This window comes from Ictidomys tridecemlineatus, chromosome 3, assembly GCF_052094955.1.
Source record: "Ictidomys tridecemlineatus isolate mIctTri1 chromosome 3, mIctTri1.hap1, whole genome shotgun sequence".
In the NCBI taxonomy this organism is placed as follows: Eukaryota; Metazoa; Chordata; class Mammalia; order Rodentia; family Sciuridae; genus Ictidomys; species Ictidomys tridecemlineatus.
The window spans coordinates 147928735-147951372 of record NC_135479.1 but is presented as its reverse complement, the minus strand read 5'-3'; the positions used below and the strand labels follow the sequence as shown (position 1 = coordinate 147951372).

Genomic DNA, 22638 nt, shown 5'->3' with positions numbered 1-22638 from the left:
ATATTGTATACTTAAAAATTTGCCTCCTCAGTATATTAATATCATTAACATTCAGGGGATAAAAAGAACTACAGTGAAATATCCTAAATAGCATTATATTGTACAAACTGTTTTCTGTTATAAGCATCTCATTTGATATATATTAACCAAGAAATTAATTAGATATTTATATCTTATATATAAAGTATATACATGAAGTATTTATGGAGTGCTTTTATCTTGTGCACTTTGGAACTAAAGCAGTATTTTATTCACTTTTACTCATTTGGTTGTGCCTTTTTGGATATTTAAATGAAATTGTTTATACTTATCCCATGAAATGAAACAGGGGTAATATCTTTTTAAAAAATAGAATATATTTTTATAGAAGACACTTATATCCTCACCTGAGGCTGCTGTGGCATTTGTAGGGGTGGAAGCAGCTGCTTGAATTCGGGCATGAGGAGGAATAAGGATGGTAGCCAAAGGTGGATTACTTGACAGTTCTAGAGAAGATAAGACACAAATATTAGAGCTCACTCTTAAATATATATGAAATTATTGTATTATTAACAATAAGATACCAGTCTAACAAAAAAAGAAGACATAACGAACCTATATCCATCTCAAACCATATCAATGAGCTAGTAATCAACTTACACAGTAAGCTCCCAGAAACAGAGCTTATTCTATCATTACTCTTGTTATGATATACAAAAAAATGCTATCTGCTAAAATTAAGATATGTCTGAGAACTAAAAAGTTAAGAGAGTAAACATATTAGTAAGATAAGTTTCCATCTTGCATTGACTTAAATATGCCATCCAACTCTGGTAGTACTTAACTACAGAAATTGAAAGTGAAGGTTTTATAACAGGGAATATAAGTGCAGACTATTTTGTGTCTGTATGTGTATGCACATGTACAAGTATATGTACAGGCTAACCTACCCAACTATCTAGATACTACTAAAAGCAGGCTTTAAGAAACATCTATTTAAAGTCTTATTGCTTTTTTAAAAAATTGTGCTGTAACACAGAGCTACATCCCCCCCTTCTTTTCATTAAAAAATTCAATCTTTATTCACAAATATTTTTTGAGGGTATTTTTGTGTGCTAAACTCTTCTAGTGCTGGATTACAGATTTAGACAAGCAGACAAGGACCAGATGCCCCACTAGTATAGGAGCTGGATGGTTCACAACTTGAATATGCCATGTGGCAGCAGGTCATACAAGGTCAGGTGGTGACAGGCTTTGAGGAATACTGTGAGGCCAGGGTTGGGAAAGGTGGCCATTCCCATTTCTGAAAAGGCTGTTACAGAATATCTGCAGGGATACAGTGCTAAAGTTCTTAGGAGACTTCACAGGGTATGACTCAGTATGGCAGGAACCAATGCTTATTTTTTTTTTTCCCCTTTTATCCCAGATTTCCCCAGTTCTTTTTATTTTGAGACAGGGTCTAAGTTGCTGAGGCTGGCCTTGAACTTGCAATCATTCTCTCTTAACCTCCAGAGTACCTGTGATTATAGGAGTGCACAATGTGGTCATCTCAATTCTATATTTTTTAACTTAAAAAAAAAAAAAAGACTGCTAGCTTTAAGTTGTGAAATAGGCTTTTTACCTGTATGTGATAAGGCTATTTCCGTCCACTGCATAGATTAGCTTTCTTTAAAGAATCAAGTTCTGTACAGGTACCTTAAGAAATAATTATTTTTAAGGTTTGGAGATTTAGATCAGTGGCACAGTGCTTACCTCCTAGTACAAGGCCCTGGTTTTAACCATAGGAATTAAAAAAATAAAAATAAAAAGGATTGAGCCTAATATTATGGATCGGACATGTAATGGTGATGCGTGCTCTCTTTCTAATACACACACACACCTTATATTTTTGAAGATCCTAAGCTATTTTAGTCAGTCAAATTTCAACATACAATATTTTACTTAGGAAAACAAGCAAATTTTTGATAACTGTAATGGCTTAATATCTTTCTGATTCTAGGCACATAAAAATATTAATGTAGTATGTAATAGTTATTCTTAATCAACCTGAAAGAAATTTAGATTTACCATCCCCATTAAAATTAAAATTTTCTAAAACAGACTTTTAAAAATTTCATCTATCCATCCACCTCCCTACCCACACACCCATTCACCTAATACTGAGCATAAAATAATATGTTAGGTTGCAGAATACAGACAGAAAAAAGACAATCATCCTTGTCTGGTCAATGAAAATAGAAATGTACAATTGAACAGGCTGGCAAAAGAAAGGCATTCAACAACAGAAAAAAGAACAGTGGAGTAGACAAAGGGGAATGAAAGTGAGGGGAAGAGGGACAGAATAGGGAAAGACAGTGGACTAAATCTGACCTAACTTCCCTATATACATATATGAATACACCAGAGTGATTCTCACCATCATGTACATTCTCAAGACACTAATTTTAAAAAACTACTATAATAGCAAAAAAATCAGTAAAGGAAAGGAAACAGGGAGGGGAAGGGGAAGTACTAAGGGCTGAATTAGAACCAATTATATTTCATGTTTTTATAACTATGTCAAAATAAATCCTATTGTCATGTATAACTAAAAGAACCAATTAAAAAAAAATAACAAAAAAACAAACTTGGTGAGACCCTGTCTCAAAAAGGGTATGGGTATGGGTATGTGGCACAGTGGTTAAGCATCCCTGCATCCTTAGTGTTATGGTTTGGATGTGAGGTGTCCCCTAAAAGCTCACATGTGAGACAATGCAATAAAGTTCAGAGGAGAAATGATTGGATTATCTTAGCCCTGGTAGGGTGTGGCTGGAGGAGGTAGGAATTAGAGTGTGGCTTTGGTGTATGTATTTGTATCTGGAAAGTAGAGACTTTCTCTACTTCTTGATCACCATGATGTGAGTTGCTTCCCTCTGCCATACACTCTGCCATGATGTTCAGCCTTATTTTGAGCCCCTAAAACTGTGAGCCCTCAAACAAACTTTTCCTCCTTTATAGTTGTTCTGATCAGATCCTTTAGTCAGAGCATCAAAAAAACTGACTGAAATACCTGGGTTCAATCCCTGGTATAAACAAACAGAAAAGATCTCTGACCATATGTTCAATATATAAGAGGAAACATGAAAAGGGAAAAGATTACCAGAGATTTTAATGCATGACAATGAAACAAACTACTGTCAAAATAATCTTCAAAATAAACTGGATATCGGTGATTAATGGTCACTTTCCTTATGGCTCACACTGTTATTTTCTCCTACTCATTTACATTCTCTTACCAGATCCTTACACCTGTCCTTCTGTGTATCTGCATGCCCAGCTGAGAGCCATAATGGTTTTCTATCTTAGTATAGGGTAAGGGTATGTATAATGGTGTGTATACTGTCATTCTGGCCTTGGATAGGGAGAGATGGGTAGACCATAAAGAGCAAAGAGAAGAAAATAAGAAGCTCTGGGATCTAGGGAGGTTTTGCTACATCCAAAGACCTGAGAAAGAAGGATAGGGGATAGAGAACTTTTTTCAGTCAATCACCCTAAAATTTAATTGTTAAGTTCTAAAATTTTAATCACTGCTAGTTCTACATCTATCCAACTTCTATACCCCATTGTTCTTTTTCTCTTCCTTAATTATAAGCATTCCTTAAAAGATCCACTGCTTCCATCTGTTGGTTATTTTCTACCTTAAATAACTTGTTAACTGGCATAGCTTTTGCTTATGTGAATGAAGAGGCCTTCTTAAACTTCTGCTACAGTCCTGTTCTTGTCACGAGTCTGTACCTTTTATGGTGAGAGATCATGGGCATTTCCATGGGACTGTCACAATTAGTCCAAAATAGCTTCATTTGTTTTTCACTCCCAACAATTACTACCTACTTTCAAGCAGTCTGTTTACTCATGGGAAAAAATAAGGAAACAGAGGCAGCAAGTGTGGATACAAACTGCAGTGAAACAACAAAAAACCAGTGGCATTTTGGAGGAGAGAAATAGCAAAGCAAAAAGTCCTTATCAGGATCAAGAAGAATATATATGTTTGAAGCAGAGAAGGAGTGTGAAGAAATTGAAACTGAAAAGTATGCTACTATTTGCTAAGCATGGATGCCAAGCTTGAGAGTAGGGAGAAAATGAAGGGAACAAGGAGGTTCAAAATATGAAAGCAGGGTTAACTTCGGAGAACTGAGAATTCAGAAACTAAAAGACAGGCAGGGTCTGAGCAGACTAACTAGTACCTTAGAGACATGATTAAAAACAAAAACAGTAATAGGTTTCAAAAGACTAGAAAAGTTAATGCATGATAAGAATTTCTTCAATCAACTGGAGACACCAGGAAAACAATTCATCAAAAAACCAGCATATGGGGGCTGGGGATGTGGCTCAAGCGGTAGCACGCTCGCCTGGCATGCGTGCGGCCCGGGTTCGAACCTCAGCACCACATACCAACAAAGATGTTGTGTCCGCCGAGAACTAAAAAATAAATATTAAAAAAATTCTCTCTCTCTCTCTCTCCCTCCTCTCTCTCTCTCTTTAAAACAAACAAACAAACAAACAAAAAAAAAACCAGCATATGCAAGGCCCTTAAATCTTTCATATTTAATGACAAAGAGAGAAAGGAGTATGTCAAAGGTCATGAATTCCAAGGTCTAGAAAAGTCAGACAGGTTTGATATTCTCTTGATGCTCAATCCTCAGCATCAGAAAAAATAAACAAAAAATAATCCTGCTAACATTTTGAACTCTGGAGAATCAGTCTAAGGCTTTCCTGTACTTATTTATATCATTAATTTATGTATCTCTAATATGTTCTACATTGAAGGCTTTAATTTCTCATTTTTTTCTTTGTCTTTATGGAGTCAATTCATTTTTATAATAAAAAATTTGGAGATAAAACTTAAATATTCTTCAGTCCAACTATATAATGATGAATGATGATGACGATGATTTTTAAATGAGAAAACTCAGGCAGAGATAATCTTTGGCCAAGGTCTACAACTAACAACAACTATTCTCTAGTAACTAGTTAGAGGACACTAGACATTAGGTGATTCACTCTTTTCACATGCAAAGCTGCACTTCATTACTGCCTTGGTATAATGTACACCACCAGTAATCTGGTTCTTCCTGGAACTCTATCTGTCCAAACTACATAAAGAACTTTTAGTCAATGTATTAATTTTCTTGAGTGTTCCTATACCATTCCACATTCTTCTTAGTAGTATGTCTGAAGCAGTACAGCAGACCAAATAACCTCAGAAAAAATTACAGTAATTCTCAAATAAAATTGACAGTTCCTAGTTTAAAATCCTTGAATTGAATATAGTTGAATATAGTCAACACTATCTGTCCTTACTACTATAGTTGCCTTTCTCTTAGTCTATTCATAAATTTTCTCAAGCTCTCCTGTACTGTATATACTGGACTCATATTTCAACAACTAGAAGAATATAGCCTGATTATCTAGAAATTTTATGCTAGATTATTTATAAATTAAAGAATAGGTCAGATGTCAATTATTTTGCTGTGTCCTATATGTAAAGAGTTTTTATCCCGTCTAAATTTATTGTTGCTATTATAAATTATACATCTAAAGACCAAAATGCCTCATCTCTGGGGTCACAGTAATTTAAGAATAATATCAGAATATACTTCATTACCTCAGGTCAATGAGAAACTGTGTTCACTTTAGACATGTCTGAGGGTAAAACAAGTTAGAAGAAAATGCTCAGGATACAGAAAGGCAGATAAGCAGATGAGTTGATCATAATAATGTCTATCAATACTTCATAGCAGAAACATAGGTTTAAAACCCACTGTTGCAAAAATGATAAAACCTTCTAATTATCATAAATAATGAATTATTATAATATTTATAAGTAAGTAGTCCATTGGTTTCAAATGAAAGAAAAAAAATTTTGATAAGCTGGGCTTTTTGAACATTTATTTTTATTGTTCACCACCATTTCCAATTCCGTTTTCATCAGCTCCTATTTTTGTAACATATTATTACACACTTTTAAAAAATCTCTTTCTCTTTTCATTTTTGTTGCTTTCAACCTTTTAGTCTTTTAAAAACTTGTTTTCTAGAATCCTTTTTCTATTTAATCACCTGACTTCTTAATTTTTAGATATTCTTGCCTCTCTACCTTAAAACATTCAGTTTGCCTCTACCTGTTACCCTGTGGCTGCCCCAAATATCCTATTTTAACTCTTGAGTTCTGCTGAATTCCTAAATCACTGCTTTTTTTCTGTCTGAAGTCAGTCTGCCATCATTCCACCTTATTTCCCTAGAAAACTATCATTCTCTCACATAACCCAGATTTTTAAAATGGAGATGGGTAGATTCTTCAAATTAAGTCATTCTAATGTGAATGGTTGATAATCCTTACCCACTCCAAGCCCCAACCCTATCCTGTCCTATAACTTCATGAGGACAAATGCTTGCTAAAATTGTTTCAATTGTTATAACTGTACAAATTATGTAAAAAAAAAAATTGGGACTACAGATGCAGGTTGGTGGAATTAGGGGCAAACTCCCATTTTAAACATAAAACAACTTACTTCCTAATATATTCCAGCCTTGGAACAGACAATAATACTGATCCCTATTGAATTTTCCTGATTCCATCTGCTTTCTGGAATTGATTCGGCTATGTCCAACCTTTCATATTTAATGACAAAGAGAGAAAGGAGTGTGTCATTTTTTCCAAAAAAATCAGACAGGTCTGATATTCTCTTGAAGTATGGATTCGGGCAGTCAGAAGGATCTGAAAGTTTCCTGTCCCATATTTGTTCATCTCTCTCCTTCCTCTAGTTATTTCTTGTGATTATATGAATGTAATACTAATTACTGTTTATGGTTAATTTTCATGATACTGTAATAAATAGCAAAGTGAAGTTAAATTCTGGTGTAAGTTTTACTTTAATTAAAATAACACTGTATTTTACTCAAGTGTTTAGTATTTCTTATTTGGTTTATATGGCAGATTTACTTTACTAATTAAAACAACAACAATAACAACCAGAGACAGCATTAGAAATGCCCAATAAATACTGGTTGTATAAATAAATAAACTCTGTGTGTACTTGAAGTGCCACGTATCAAATGTTCTAACATTCACTGAGCACACCTACTGTATATGTATCAGGGATTATCTTTGTTTTATTTGGGGTAAGAGTGCAAATGAAAATCCTCACTACTTACTCCCAACAAGGATTCTTTGAATTCTCCCTAGCTATATAATCAAGTGGGGATTCATTCTCCTTTTTCAATCTCTTACATTACAAATTTACAATTTCTGATCATTCTTTAATTATTATCCATTAGTCTTTAAAGTTTCATCTGCACAAGTTACATCTTTGCTTTAGAAAACAAGATCACCATTTGGAAACACTGCTTCAAAATGAGAATATACAGTATCAAGTAGAATGCCATCAAATGATATCTCTTCCCGGGATGTCCTTATATGGAAGGAGTGTTTAAGAACAATAATGATTTAGAAGTTCAGAGAAAAAACAGTGATAACAGCTCAGATTCAGAATGGCTGCTAAACCAGGGCATTTTAACACTTAAAACAAAAATGAAACAAAAAAAGAGGAAGGCATTATTTTAAAATAATGATACTTCCAACTTAATATATCTTTAATCTGATGAAAAATGATTCTCAGGATATATTTATAAGGTTCACTACAAAGACTCATGTTCATCTTTTTTCACTGATATTCAGAAAGTCACATAAATATTTTGAAAGCCACAGACAGTATGTGTTTATATTACATCCAAATATATATGTACTCTTCTAAATCAGAAAAACATATACACACTTAGAGACATTTTTATTTGCTCTCAACCTTTTACTGTCTTTTAAAAACTTGTTTTCTAGAGTCCTTTTTCTATTTCATCACCTGACTTCTTAATTTTTAGATATTCTTGTCTCTCTACTTTAAAACATTCAGTCTGCCTGGGTCTACCTGTTGCCTTGTGGCTGACCCAATCCTATTTTAACTCTGTTAGTTCTCCTGAGTTCCTAAATCACTGCTTTCTTCTGTCTATAATCAGTCTGCCCCCATTCCCTCTTATTTCCCCACAAAACTATCATTCTCTCACATAACCCAGCTTTTAAAAATGGGAGATGAGTAGATTCTTCAAATTAAATCATTCTAATGTAAATGGTCTATGGGCAAATATTACATTTTAAAATACCAAAATAAAATAATACTCATTATTTTTAAAAACTTCTATAAATATTAGACATGTATGGATAGTTTGAACTAATTTAGACTTCTTGAAATTAAGCTTTTTCTTTATTTTAAAAAGCACTTATCAAGTCCTGGTCTATTATATTGCAATAATCTTGGGACAACAAGATTATTGTTCACATTCACCAGGATGGCTATTTAAAAAGAAAGGAACTAGGAAGGATGAACGGAAGGTAGGAAGGAAGGTGACAAGTGTTGGCAAGATGTGAAAAAATTAGAACTCGTGTACACTATTAGTAGAAATGTAAAACGTGCAGCCTTAGAAAAATAATTTGGTGGTTCCTCAAAAAGTTAAACAGAATTATCATGTGATTTAGTAGTACCCAAAGAATGAAAAACAAATATTCAAACAAATATTTGTACATGAATGTTCACAGCAGCACTCCTCACAATAGCCAACCCAAATGTTTGTAAGTCAAGAATGAATAAGCAAAATGTGACGGATCTGCATGACGGAATATTAATCAGCCACAAAAAGGAACAAAGCACTAATATATACTATGTGAATGAACTCTGAAAACAACAAGTAAAAGAAGGCAGATATAAAAGACCTATATTTTATGACTCCACTTAGATAAAATATCCAAAATAGGAAGATTCATAGAGACAGAAAACAAATTGTTCCTAGGGCATGGGAGAGGGGTTAATAGGGAGTGAGCATTTAACAGGGGCAGGGTTTTCTTTAGATGCAATGAAAGTGTTCTGGAACCCGATAAAGCTGGTAGTTGCACAATATTGTGGATGTACTAAATAACACTGAGTTGTTTACTTCTTAAAAAAAAATTCTTAACTTTACATGAATTTTATTTCAGTTTTTAAAAAAGCTTAAGAAACTCATATTTTGTTTTAAAAATTTTATTTTCTTTAGTAATAATAAAAAATTTAGTGAATAAAGAATCAAATGTAATTGCTTAAAAAATGGCACACATAAACTGTGGAACTTAACTCTGGATTTTTAAATCTGATCAAGAAAGAAGTTTAAGTAGTATCTCATTTTTTACACACATGAACAAACATAATGAAGTACCATATGAATATAAGGAGAATTATTCCCACAAATCTATTTACCATAAATATCATGTAGTATTTGAGATTTTAACAAGTTATTCACCTGACAAGGGGCTTTCTTGATTATCAAGAGTACATATATATTTGGATGTAATCTGTATAAACACGTACTGTCTGTGGCTTTCAAAGTATTTTACATGACTTTCTGAATATCAGTGAAAAAAAAATTTACATGAGTCTTTGTAGTGAACCTTATAAATATATCCTTAGAATCATTTTTCTAATAACTAATCTGTGGAAAGACTAGTACTTTCCAAAGTATTCTTTGGAAGCTCAGTGTGAAAAAACCTCAACCAATATGGGTTTGTGAAATTTTAAGGTCGCTTGACAAAAATGATCAGAAAAAGAAGAAATTTAACACTAACTTAGTAGTTCCTAAAGTTGATACTCCGCAGTTGCAAGTGCAGATGTCATTCATCCAAGCCTTTAGAGATCACTTTGAAAAGCAATCCAGAACAGTTATATTGTATAGATAATAAACATATACATATAGAACAAAATAAAACCTGTAAATGGGTACTCAGATTTTCCAATGGTGTCCTTCTATAGACTTAAAAAATGCTTCATATTAAAAGTTCAGGTGACTTAACCTAAGAAATTAGAAGGTTCAAAAAATAGTTCTATTTGATTACAAATACACAGATGTAAAAGACATGTAAAAAAAAATCTGAATGAAATTGTTTTATAAAAGTTGAGATGTTAAAAAAAGCAAAATTCCTTATGTAATATATGACTTTAGTATATTCAAGTTATCAAATCTGTTTGAGATTTTGGGAATTGAGAGATTATCTTGGATTCAAGAATTATCAAGCCAGGCATAGTGGATGCTCTGGTAATCCCAGTGATTCAAGAGGCTGAGGCAAAACGATTGTAAGTTTGAGGCCAGCCTCAGCAACTTAGAGAGGCCCTAAGCAAATCAGCAAGACCCTGTCTCAAAAAATAAAAAGGACTGAGAATGTGGCTCAGTGGTTAAGTACCCCTGGGTTTAGTCCTTGGTACGAAAAAAAAAAAAAAAAAAAAGAAGAAAAGATTTATCATTTATCAATATATGTGTTAGAAAAGAAATTTTGAAAAGAACTATATTATAAATATTAAAAGGTAGCTTCCATTTACTAATATTCTTCTTAAAACAGATAATTAGGACCCTAAATTCCAAATGGTTTCTGATCAGCTTACATTCTTTTTTTTTTTTTTTAAAGTTAAGACTATATCAGCATTGCTAGTGTTACAAAATATTGATAGTTTAAGTTTACAGTATGCTTTACTATCTACTGGAATCTTCAATATCTACCACCTATACCACACAACCTTCCACATTCAATTTTAGAAAAGTTTAGATATGTGGAAAACACATTCACCTTCGAATAAAGGAAGTTTCTCATTCGTGGTCACACAAAGTTCTCTATGTCCATTCTATATTTTTTTTAGCCTAAGCTTACTGCTCAGTAATCAAGATACATATCACCCATTTCTTGTTTTATCTCCCTGGAATAAAAAACTTTATGCTCAGTTTAAGAAGAAAATCACATTAGCAGAAGCAATGTGACTGACTGAATGAATGAATGAATGACTTGGGGGTCTTAATCAGAGAGAAAGAAAAAGTGAACATAAAAATGTAGAAATGATGAAGAAATGACTATCCCTAAGTTTTCTAGAAATGAATGCACAAACTCAGTTTTCCTTTCAATGTTTTCTTGGCAGCAGTAGTGGGTACCAAGATGGAAATTTCTTTGTCTATATCTCTCATATAAGTTCTTAGGGGTTACAGGACTCCAATTCTCCCCTTACTTATAAAATAATCCATTTATAAAAATACAGCCACCAATTTATTTCTAGGTTTTAAAAACTTGATGCTGATATTTAGGAAGCAAAAATGCTAATTATATATTAATCTTATTAGTGATAAATCTCACCCAATGAAATGTCTATAAACTTTTCATGTGCCAAAATTAAATGTAATCTGCTACAAATGAAAGTATCCTTATTTCAAAAATTTTATCTGTCACTATTTTGTTCAAGGCCATACAAAAATTGGACTAATAAATTACAGGGTGTTTCATACCTCCATAAATGCTTACTAATATATCTACTGTTGTTCTCCACAGATTTTCATTAACAGAGTCTCATTCCATATCCAGTGTGCACCTTTCCCAGAAACGGTTAAGAGCTTAGTGTTTGGAATTACCTTGGGTGGTGAAGTTAAAGAGTGCAGGTGTGTCTCGCCCATTTGGTAGTTTGACATTTGGGTCCCTCAGTTCATCAAAAAATGAATGTGCACAAGCTTCCAGTGGTGTCAATCGGGCAGTTGGTGTATACTCCAGCAGACGGCTACACAATGCAATGGCCTCTGGTGGAGTTCGGGGTCGGAAGACCTGCAGTACAAAAAGAGGAAAGAACAATTATTATTTTATTATTAAAAATCTAAGCAAATAGTTCTCTGAGTAATGAGTTAATTCCCACCTGTACAAAAACATGGTTGCATTTGAGAAAGGAACCTTATAGGATAAAAAAAGTTAACTGCATATGATTCACCACACTGGGGTAAACTGCTAATTTTAAAGACTATTTGAGAAAAGCTCAGAGAAAAATCTACATAAGCTAAACATAAAACAATATAATTAAAAATGCATATAAAATATATCAGGCATATGGGAAAGGCTGAGTTTTGGAGGCAAACACAACAAAAAGAGCATTAAAATAAATCTTAAAAAAAGTTTTGACTGCTGTGGCAGTAAATAAAAGATTGCCTCTCTGGTGTCAACAACTGTTGATAATGGATGGCACTATTCAAATTAAGTAATCAATAATTTTCCTAAAAAGAAAGAAAAGCTGTTATTCTAGGTCTTCTAATGCTAATAATTGGTATTATTTTCTCAATATACAAAGCCTATCATTTACTTTGACAAAATGTTTGACATTTTCTTCAAGTAACTGTTATCATGAATGTGGCCAGATCACTCTCATTTGAATTAATTTGAATGAAAATTCTAGGGCTTTTTTCAGGATCGGATATTGTCTTTTTCATTAAAAGCTACAAAAAAAAAAAAAAAAGCCACAGAAATAGGAATCTAAAGGCTATATTGAAATAAAATGTAATTAACTTGATTAAAAGAAGAGATAGCTTTCTACTCATCAATGTCTTAAAATGAATCAAAACATAAAATTATGAAAATATATTTCAACCTAAGGTATGGCCAGTTAAAGGGTAAAGAAGGAGTAGAAATAAACAGAAATGAAATGTCCAAAAGCCTCTGATATCAAATAAAAATGAAACATACAACTTTTGATAGAAAGAACATACAACCAAAATAAAAGTTGTGGTGCAGAAATATAAAGAAAAACAGACATGCATAAATGGAGGGCAAAAGACCCATAAATGAGGAAAGGACATGCAGAGGTGATAGGGCATAAGGCATAAAGGACTCTGGAAGGCTAAGATTTCCTAATGAGAATGGCTCATATAACATCTGGATGTTCACTTAGGCCAAACGTAGGAGAATTAGTTACAACCAGAGTTCTTTAAATACTTAAAAGAATAAGAATACTTTCTACAAAACCACTGAAAACTGGTTGTTGTTGGGTTTCTTTCTTTTTTACCTTTCTCTTGTTTTTGCTTTTGTTTTCACATAGTTTGTTACTGAAAGATTATTTTCCATGGGAATTGAGAGATTGAGTTGATAAGGATCTTAGAAATTAATTCAGATCTTTAAAGGTCTTAGTCAATATTGGCTATGATAGAAAGCCCTTTGTATGGTCAAAAACAGACTTGTCTTTTATTTCTGAGAATTTTGATTGTCTCCATCAAAGAAACCTTAAAGCGATCGTATTATTTAAAATGTTTAGATCTTCCACTATTTGCCATTTTTCCCTCTCTTGCTTTAAGAGACACGAATATGACAATAATCAAATCCAGAACACAAAATAAAAATGGTCAGAGGAAAAACTCAGAAAACTTATCATAAAAATATTAAACACTACTGACATATTTTATTCCTGAGGGCAGTTTGAATGTACTTGACAGTATACAGATTAGTTTGCTAGCTAATCCAAAATGCTACGGTACCAATAATAGTGTCATATAACTAGAATTAAACACAGTAACAAAAACTAAATATCTCTAAACTTCAACTATAGGGTAACTAGGTGGTGAGTTATATAAAATAAAAAAATTCATATTTTAATAACAAACTCCTGTTTATTATCTTTATCTTGTTAAAGGTATGAATAAACCAGTACTGTAAGCTTATTTCTGATTATGTTTAAAAAGCCCCTAGCCCCTGTTCTTATGTTGTCAGAAATCCTAACTAATGGAGTTAAAGAGCTAAAAATAATACAGATAAGAAGTAATTCCAAGAACCTACATTAAAATCAAGATTTAACCTTTCTTTTTTTAAAAAAAATCTGCTGTACTTTAAATCCTTTGAGAGATTTTTCATAAGAAGAACCCTGGTTCAGTACTCTGTGGATAAAGGTTAGTGGGAAATTATGTGGGGTCAAAACCCAATATCTTTCAGAGTTTAGATTTCTGACCATAATATAGGATGTAATAGTATGCAATTTTCAAAAATTACTGTACAAATTACAAACTAGCTCTTCTGAATTTCCTTTGTGTCTAAAGTAAAGGAAACCAGTAACTACTAAAATTTGGCTTTTAATAAATAAGTTTCAACTGCTACATCATTTCTTACTCACTGAAATAGCTCAATACTTAAGAACCTTTGGTTTCATGAATCTTCATCAATGTTTATTCTTATAAGAATAATAACTTTAAAACTTTACAATTTCTGTCAATGGTTCACACCTAGGAGACTGACAATCTAAAAATGTAACAAGAAAATCTGTACCATACAATGAATAAAAACAGAAATCATAGCCTCCTACATTTTTACTAGCACATTTCAAGAACAAACAATTGTTTAGCCTTTCAAAAAATGCACCCCTCCCCCAAGTTTTATAGACCTGCCCTGTAAATTTTTTGGGGAAAAAAAATAAAGTACATACCCGCACTCCTGAGGTGAAATGTCCTGTTCCTGACGAATCCTAAAGATGATAATGCAGTGAAATAATCCAAACAGGGAAGTCAATCCAAAAGAGAATAGTCCAGCAAGGAAAAATATATCCAATGTTATAAGAAATCCATGGTGTAGGGGGACACAGAAAATGTTTATACAGTTATAAACTTTAAACATTAGTCTCCACAGTAGCAAGTCCAAATTTTAAAAATTATTTCACCACAGTGTATGCAAAAAATTTTTTTGATTGTGCAATGGTGAGGCACAGTAAAGAAACATTTAAATTTTATTTTATCATGTTCCAATGCCAGTGTGTTCATTAAAAAAATACAAAACCAAAAAAAGTTAAAATCAAAATGAAATCTAGAAGTAAAGTTCCCAAAGTAAAGTGGTCTTCTACGACCTGGATTTATCATCCATAGACATGGCTGGGAGGGGGCATATTAGCCTGCTTTTAAAGATATATGTTCCCAATATACTAATTTTTCTCAATTAATGTGTCCCAGTTACACAGTATAAACATTTTTTTGCTAAGTTATTAGTTACAAGAGAAATGTATTAAATATATTTAATTTATATTACTATAGATTTCAAGCCAGATATTTTCAATTTGTGTGAGCTAAGAAGGATCAGGCCACCGCGGATTATTCTTCAGTTTTGGATTGACTTCCCTGCTAAAAGATGTTATTTGCTGACAGTCTCATTATTTTAGGATTCTTCAGGAAATTGACATATCATCTCAGGAGTGCGGGTATAAACTTACTTTGTGTATTGTGGGCTCTGCCCCCTCATACCCTTGCACCCATTACTTAAGAAAAATAAATAGAGAACATTTCTTTCCTTTTTGGAAAAACTCACTGAAAAAAAAAATCCTAAATCTTTTAGCACTACAAATTCAACAACAGTTCCATCTGCAAATATGCCCAATTCACCCACCAAAAGCTAAACAAAAATGTATACAATAAACAATACAACTAAGGGACAGTCACAGTTACAGGTGACATGCATAGTAATGTACACCAACACCTAGGCACAACGGAGCCAAATATATAAGGGAGGTAGCAGGGTCTATTATGTCTAGGCATTGAGAACAAACAAACAAACAAAAAAAGGGCAGAACTCACCAGTAGCTGTGAACACCCTTGGCTATTCTAAGAGAATGTAACATTCTTTTAGGATAGTTTCCAGTGGGGGAATTAAATATTTTGCAAAATAAATAATCCGCGGATTACTTTTAGTCTGCAGACTAAAATTTAGTACATGGATTAAAATCCAGCCCATCAGAATAAAAAAATCTCAAAACAACCACGTGGACAAAAATAGAAAACCATATTTAAAAAAAACTGATAGCACAAAGTAAAACTGAACTGGGCCAACTAATAATTAGTGCGCAGACTAAATATGGCCAGCCAAGTATGCAGCAAGGCCATGGAGACCCCAAAACATCCCTTTAAAAACTAACAACAAAAGTAGTAAAACGAAATAAAACAAAGCAAAAACAAAAGGGAGGGGGGGAAGGGGGGAAGAAAAGGAAAGAAAGCAAAAATAAAGAAAAGAGGAAAAATTCAAAAGAACTAAACAAACCACTGACATGAACTTTTAAAGTGATTCAAATACTACCTCACCTATGCAGCAACATATTAAATTGAAATAAATATCAACTCTCATCACAATTACTAGTCCACAGAAGAACCTAACAGAAAAAAAGTTTTTTTTTCAAAAAGGAAGTCTCTGTGGTATTGATCAAATGCAAACAAATCCTCAAATAAAGAATTATTCAAAATAAATTTGCATTTGGAAAACTCAAAAATGACAGAGGCAATTTTTTTCTCTATATGTTTTAGAACATACTTTGGCCATCGAAGTTCAACCTACAGCTAATTGTTACGACTGAATCAAAAGCCCTTTAAAATGGACATTTATAAACAATCATATGCAACCATATCAAGGCCTATAGTTAAGCTGCTTCTCATGACATCAGCTTTTACCAACTCTTGTACTATGCAGCCAATCAGAGCAATATAAAAATGTCTACTTTTTATGGTTATGGACAGTAACAATTAATTTCATAGAATATAGACAAGTACTATGAGTGTTCCACACAGCTTCTTCTCATTTTTCTGATCATACACAAAATTTAAAAACTCCTAATTTTGAAAACTGATAAAAATATTCCTAAAGAGCAATTCCAATATTGGCTATCAAGTAATCTATTAATCATCTAAAATTATTTGTAATTTGTAACCCTAAATATAGGATTAGAAGTGAGACAATATATGGATCTATTGAATGACTGTATATGTTAATTAAGTATGAAAATTAAGTCTACCTAAGTGTTTTTATGTAAAACATAATTCAATAATTAATCTGTCTACACTATTTTTAGAAGCATTCTTTGGTGGTATTTTACATGTTTTTATGATTGGTCTAATGATGCAATGACATACGAGGTAATTCATTTTAATACTATCAGAAATGATTACGAGCAGCTATGGAAAACTAACTTACAGAGAGTCCGTTAGCCAACTTTAAATACTATGTATTTAACAGGGTAGAGACACATTCAACATAGCTCAAGCCTACTGAACAAATATGTTTTCTAACCTTTGAAGATATCAGTTCCTAAATTAAGGTGAAGAAGGTTGAACTTAAGAAATCTGAAGAATCCTTTCATTACATCACAACAGTTAGTGTTCAGTGAATTTTAGCTGTGTAATTAAAAGAATGAATTTTTTCCTGAGCTCCATTACACACAAGAAAAGGTATATGTAGACATCAGCATTTAACTATGCAATGTAATTTCTTTCTATAATGTTATCTACTGACGAAACAGTACAACAGTACACCAAAGTGTGATTTCCCAAATGTCCACTTAAATAATTTTAATCTTTCATTCTTCACAAAAGTGTTATTACAGTCAGACTGGCCTTTCCAAAAATACAGGAATATTTCCTTTTCATCCATACACTCCCCATCTTAAGAGATATTCACCCAGGCTATGATAATTCCTAACTTTTTCCATACCTAAGGCAAATCCTAATTCTCCTTCAATAGCTCACCTCTTCTATCACTGATAAGGAGACTTCTCTTTTCCCTCTATCACCTTTATTAAAGGTCTGCTGTATAACAACTACAGTATATGAAACACCTGTGAACATTTACATTACATAATCAAGTATATGGTTACATAGTATTTTATGTCCTTCAGTACTTGCTTCAACTAAGCTTTTCAACTGGACTATGTTTTACTTCTTTTGCATCCTTTATGGTTCCCAGCATAGCACTGGTTACATAGAACACACAGGAATTAAAGAATAAACAATTAAAAAAATAGATTTTTGCCTTCTTTTTCAACCTACTCCCAATCCCATGCTCTGTCCCCCACAAGCAGTCTTTAAATTAATGTCTTGGTATTTTTACTTTTTTACATTATTCCTCTCACATGTAGATTAGCCACTCTAGGAGATAGATTTTAATGTATATGGTTTCCTGAAAAGAAATTGGAATTTTTAGCCAGCATAAACTGAAAAGTGAGGAAGTCTATTAACACAGGAAAATGTTAAAAGGGGAGAGAAGTGATTATTCTAGCACTAATAAAGATAAAGGTACAATTTCAGTAGAGAACATACTTCATGCACTCATGAGACAGGTGATAATGGATTCATACAGGGTTTAGGGCAGAGGGGGTTTAAGTAATAATTTGAGAAATAATTTAAAATGTGATTTACCAAAACAATAGAACAAAGTAGTTGGATCTGAGGATCCAACAGAAATTCCCAACATGGTTTATGTTTTCTTGGATACTTGTGAATGAAATGAGTAAGACAGACACACAAACACACACACAGCAGATAAAGTAATTTTTGTTTTGCACTTTGCAGTCCTCTCTGAAGGCATTTTGCATAATGGTTGAAACAGATAGGTTTTCAAGTTCTTAAAAATTTTGTAATGACAAGGCAAGGAGAAAAAGAAGAAAATCTAAAAAAAAATGTAATGGCTCTTTTTTTTTTTTAAGAGAGAGAGAGAGAGAGAGAGAGAGAGAGAGAGAGAGAGAGAGAGAGAGAGAGAGAGAGAGAGAGAGTGAGTTTTTAATATTTATTTTTTAGTTCTTGGCGGACACAACATCTTTGTTGGTATGTGGTGCTGAGGATCAAACCCGGGCCTCACGCATGCCAGGCGAGCGCGCTACCGCTTGAGCCACATCCCCAGCCCTAATGGCTCTTTTTTGTTTGTTTAGCTTTAAGCATAGATAACCAATAACTTGTCTAGTCTAAAATGATCAAATGATTCTTTTGATAGCTGAAGACCTCAGAACTCAATTACCTGCTTACGTTGTTGGAAATACTAGCATCCACACTGTCAACAGTGTTCTAAGAAATCAAGTATGCAAGGATTGTTTATGGGGATAACGCTTTTGGGGATACTTACCCAATGACTTATATTGCCCATAAAACCTATGGCAGGTTTGACACTTATTAAACTATCATATATGCCCCACATTTGGCAACAAACATTTTAAAGTAATTCACTTCCATATTATCATTATAAAACAAATTAGCAACTGCTGGAATACACATGTGGTATGACTTGGTAAGGTGCCTCAGGAGTTACATGGTAGGAATAATCATGGAGAACTTAGACAAGCAAATATTTCATGGGAGAAGTGAGACTTGAGATCTTGAGGAAGGTTAAGACTTCGTAAGCAGAGGGAAAAAAAAAAGAACATTCTAAAAGGTGATGTTGGGTGGGGGTGGGACCAACAAGAGGTAGAAATGAATGTGGTTTCTCTAGGGAACAATTAGGATTTTGGTTAGACTGGAAAATTCAGCATGACTGCATGGCCCCTTCAAAGTAGGCTACCAGCTGAACAAGACTTCCATATGTACGTAACATATTAAGCAGCACTAAATATAACTGTTAAAAGAGATCAGAGCCCTTGGGATTCTAATCTACTTCCTCTACAAATCAGTTATGTCATTTATGACTTCTATTATTCTGAAAGAATATTCATTTATCTGTCACTTTACTGACCTCATAAAATTATTTACTACCAGAACAAAATGAAATTTTTTGTCTCCAGAATTTAAACAAAAGGCAGCAGAATCAAGTACTCAAAAGGGGGAGGGGGGTAATAGTTGATACATATCTACATGATAGTAGATTATATATATAATCTTTTCAGAAATCCCTATCTGCTATAACTAGACACTAAATTTTTAAGTTTTTTAAAAATTAGTACATTATGAATATATAAAGGTAAAATTAACTGTGTTATATTTATTCATATATGTCCATAGAAAAGTTGATCAGATTCATTCTACCATTTTAAATTCATTGTCTTATAACATCCATTTACAAGATAGAAGAAGTTGGAGAATCTGGGAGACTAGATTCAAGCAACTAGATAATTCAGGAAAGGCTAGGAACAGGACAAGAACAGTCTCCTATTTTTCTGGAAAGAAAAAGTAGAAAAGATCAAGAACTGTTACAGAGTAATCTGTTATCCAAACTGGGTTACTTTTGAGAATAAAGGGGTATCAATTAATAACTACATTGGATAGGCAAAAATCAGGACACAGATCACCAATTGTCATTTTATGTATTATATGCCAAATGTCTTTAAAGGCTTTGAGAAATCAGAAAGAATTTAAAATAGGAAGGACTATGAGTCTAACATACACTATTAGGAAAGCTAACACTGACAGCGACAAGGAGAAAGGATTAAAATGATGTAAAACTGAAGGAAGGCAATCAGGAAGTAATAGGTTGTTTTATAATTCTATGATATGGCAATGGTATAAACTAAAGTCAGGCCAGTGGAAACAGAATAAGAGGACAAATAAGAGAACTATAATGGAGGTAGAATGTTCACATTTATTCATAATTAAAATAATCCTTATAAGCATATTATTAGTTTTATTTTCAAAAGAATCAGAAGACATGGCAGGGGCTGGGGATGTGGCTCAAGTGGTAGCGCGCTTGCCTGGCATATGTGCAGCCTGGCTTTGATACTCAGCACCACATACAAACAAAGATGTTGTGTCTGCCAAAAACTAAAAAATAAATATTAAAAAAATTCTCTCTCTCTTAAAAAAAAAAAAAGAAGACATGGCAGATAACCACTGTCTTACAAAAAAAAGTAGACAGAAAAATGGAAGCAGCAGTGTTTCAACTAGATCCTCAATTCCTAATAGCCTGTCATCTATCCATTCCTCCCTGTACTAAATGCAGAAATTAAGCTTCTTCTCTTTCTCCAACCAATCTCAACCTACTTTTGTAGCACTTATTTTTGCTTTCAATCTTTTTTTTTTCCATTTTTTAACTGATTGTTCAAAACATTACAGAGCTCATGATATATCATCTTTCATACATTTGACTCAATTGGGTTTTGAACTCCCCAAATACATATTGCAGACTCACTTCTGTTACATACTCACATTTTTACATAATGGCATATTAGTGACTGTTGTATTCTGCTACCTTTCCTATCCCCTACTATCCCCCCTCCCCTCCCATCTTCCCTCTCTACCTCCTCTGCTGTTGTTCAATTCTCTCCTCTTTTTTCCCCCTCCCCCTTGCCCCTCATAACCTCTTATAATTTTGTGTATCACTGAAGGTCTCCTACCATTTCCATATGCTTTCCTTTTTCCCTTCTCTTTCCCTTTCTCTCCCCCCATTCGTCTTAGTTTACTGTTAGTCTTTTCCTCATGCTCTTCCTTCCTGTTCTATTCTTAGTGGCTCTCTTTATATCAAAGAAGACATTTGACATTTGTTTTTTAGGGCTTGGCTAGCTTCACTTAGCATAATCTGCTCTAATGCCATCCATTTCCCTGCAAATTCTATGATTTTGTCATTTCTTAGTGCTGCATAATACTCCATTGTGTATAGCTGCCACAATGTTTTTATCCACTCATCTATTGAAGGGCATCTAGGTTGGTTCCACAGTCTAGCTATTGTGAATTGTGCTGCTATAATCATTGATGTGGCCGTATACGTATAGTGCGCTCTTTTAAGGTCCTTAGGGAATAGTCCGAGAAGGGCAATAGATGGGTCAAATGGTGGATCCATTCCCAGCTTTCCTCGTCAACACTTATTGTTGTTTGACTTCATAATGGCTGCCAATCTTACTGGAGTGAAATGGTATCTTAGGGTGGTTTTGATTTGCATTTCTCTGATTGCTAGAGATGGTGAGCATTTTCTCATGTGCTTGTGGATTGATTGTTATGTCCTCCTCTGAGAAGTGTCTGTTCAGGTCCTTGGCCCATTTGTTGATTGGATTATTTGTTATCTTATTGTTTAATTTTTTGAGTTCTTTGTACATTCTGGAAATTAGGGCTCTATCTGAGGCGTGAGGGGTAAAAATTTGTTCCCAGGATGTAGGCTCTCTATTTACTTCTTTTACTGTTTCTCTTGCTGAGAAAAAACTTTTTAGTTTAAGTAGGTCCCATTTGTTTATTCTTGTTATTAACTCTTGGGCTATGGGCGTTCTATTAAGGAATTTGGAGCCCGTCCCCACAATATGTAGATCGTAGCCAACTTTTCCTTCTATCAGACGCAGTGTCTCTGTTTTTATATCTAGCTCCTTGATCCATTTTGAGTTAACTTTTGTGGCTGGCGAGAGAAAGGGATTCAATTTCATTTTGTTGCATATGGATTTCCAATTTTCCCAACACCATTTGTTGAAGATGCTATCCTTCCTCCATTGCATGTTTTTAGCCCCTTTATCAAATATAAGATAGTTGTAACTTTGTGGGTTAGTCTCTGTGTCCTCTATTCTGTACCATTGGTCCACCTGCCTGTTTTGGTACCAGTACCATGCTGTTTTTGTTACTATTGCTTTGTAGTACAGTTTGAGCTCTGGTATCGCTATACCTCCAGATTCACACTTCCTGCTTAGAATTGCTTTTGCTATTCTGGGTCTTTTGTTTTTCCATATGAATTTCATGATTGCTTTATCTATTTCTACAAGAAATGCCTTTGGGATTCTAATTGGCATCGCATTAAACCTGTAGAGAACTTTGGGTAATATCGCCATTTTGATGATGTTGGTTCTGCCTATCCATGAACAGGGTACATTTTTCCATCTTCTGAGATCTTCTTCTATCTCTCTCTTTAGGGTTCTGTAGTTTTCATTGTATAAATCTTTCACCTCTTTTGTTAGGTTGATTCCCAAGTATCTTATTTTCTTTGAGGATATTGTGAATGGAGTGGTTTTCCTTATTTCCATTTCAGAGGTTTTGTTGCTAATATACAGGAATGCCTTTGATTTGTGCGTGTTGATTTTATATCCTGCCACTTTGCTGAATTCATTTATTAACTCTAGCAGCTTCTTT

At 33.5% G+C, this 22638-nt stretch overlaps 1 protein-coding gene across 2 annotated transcripts in view; it reads right to left on the bottom strand.

Annotated features, from left to right (window-relative positions):
• Positions 1-22638, bottom strand: part of Gsk3b (glycogen synthase kinase 3 beta) — a 161212-nt gene that overhangs the window by 11835 nt on the left and 126739 nt on the right. Inside the window, exons 9-11 of one of the 2 annotated variants that reach the window (XM_005327628.5) lie at positions 14295-14333; positions 11479-11665; positions 387-485 (exon numbers count right to left, since the gene is read on the bottom strand). In XM_005327628.5, the coding sequence (XP_005327685.1) occupies positions 387-485; positions 11479-11665; positions 14295-14333 (325 nt within the window). The remainder of the gene's footprint in view (positions 1-386; positions 486-11478; positions 11666-14294; positions 14334-22638) is intronic. The other variant, XM_005327629.5, reaches the window with a different exon arrangement.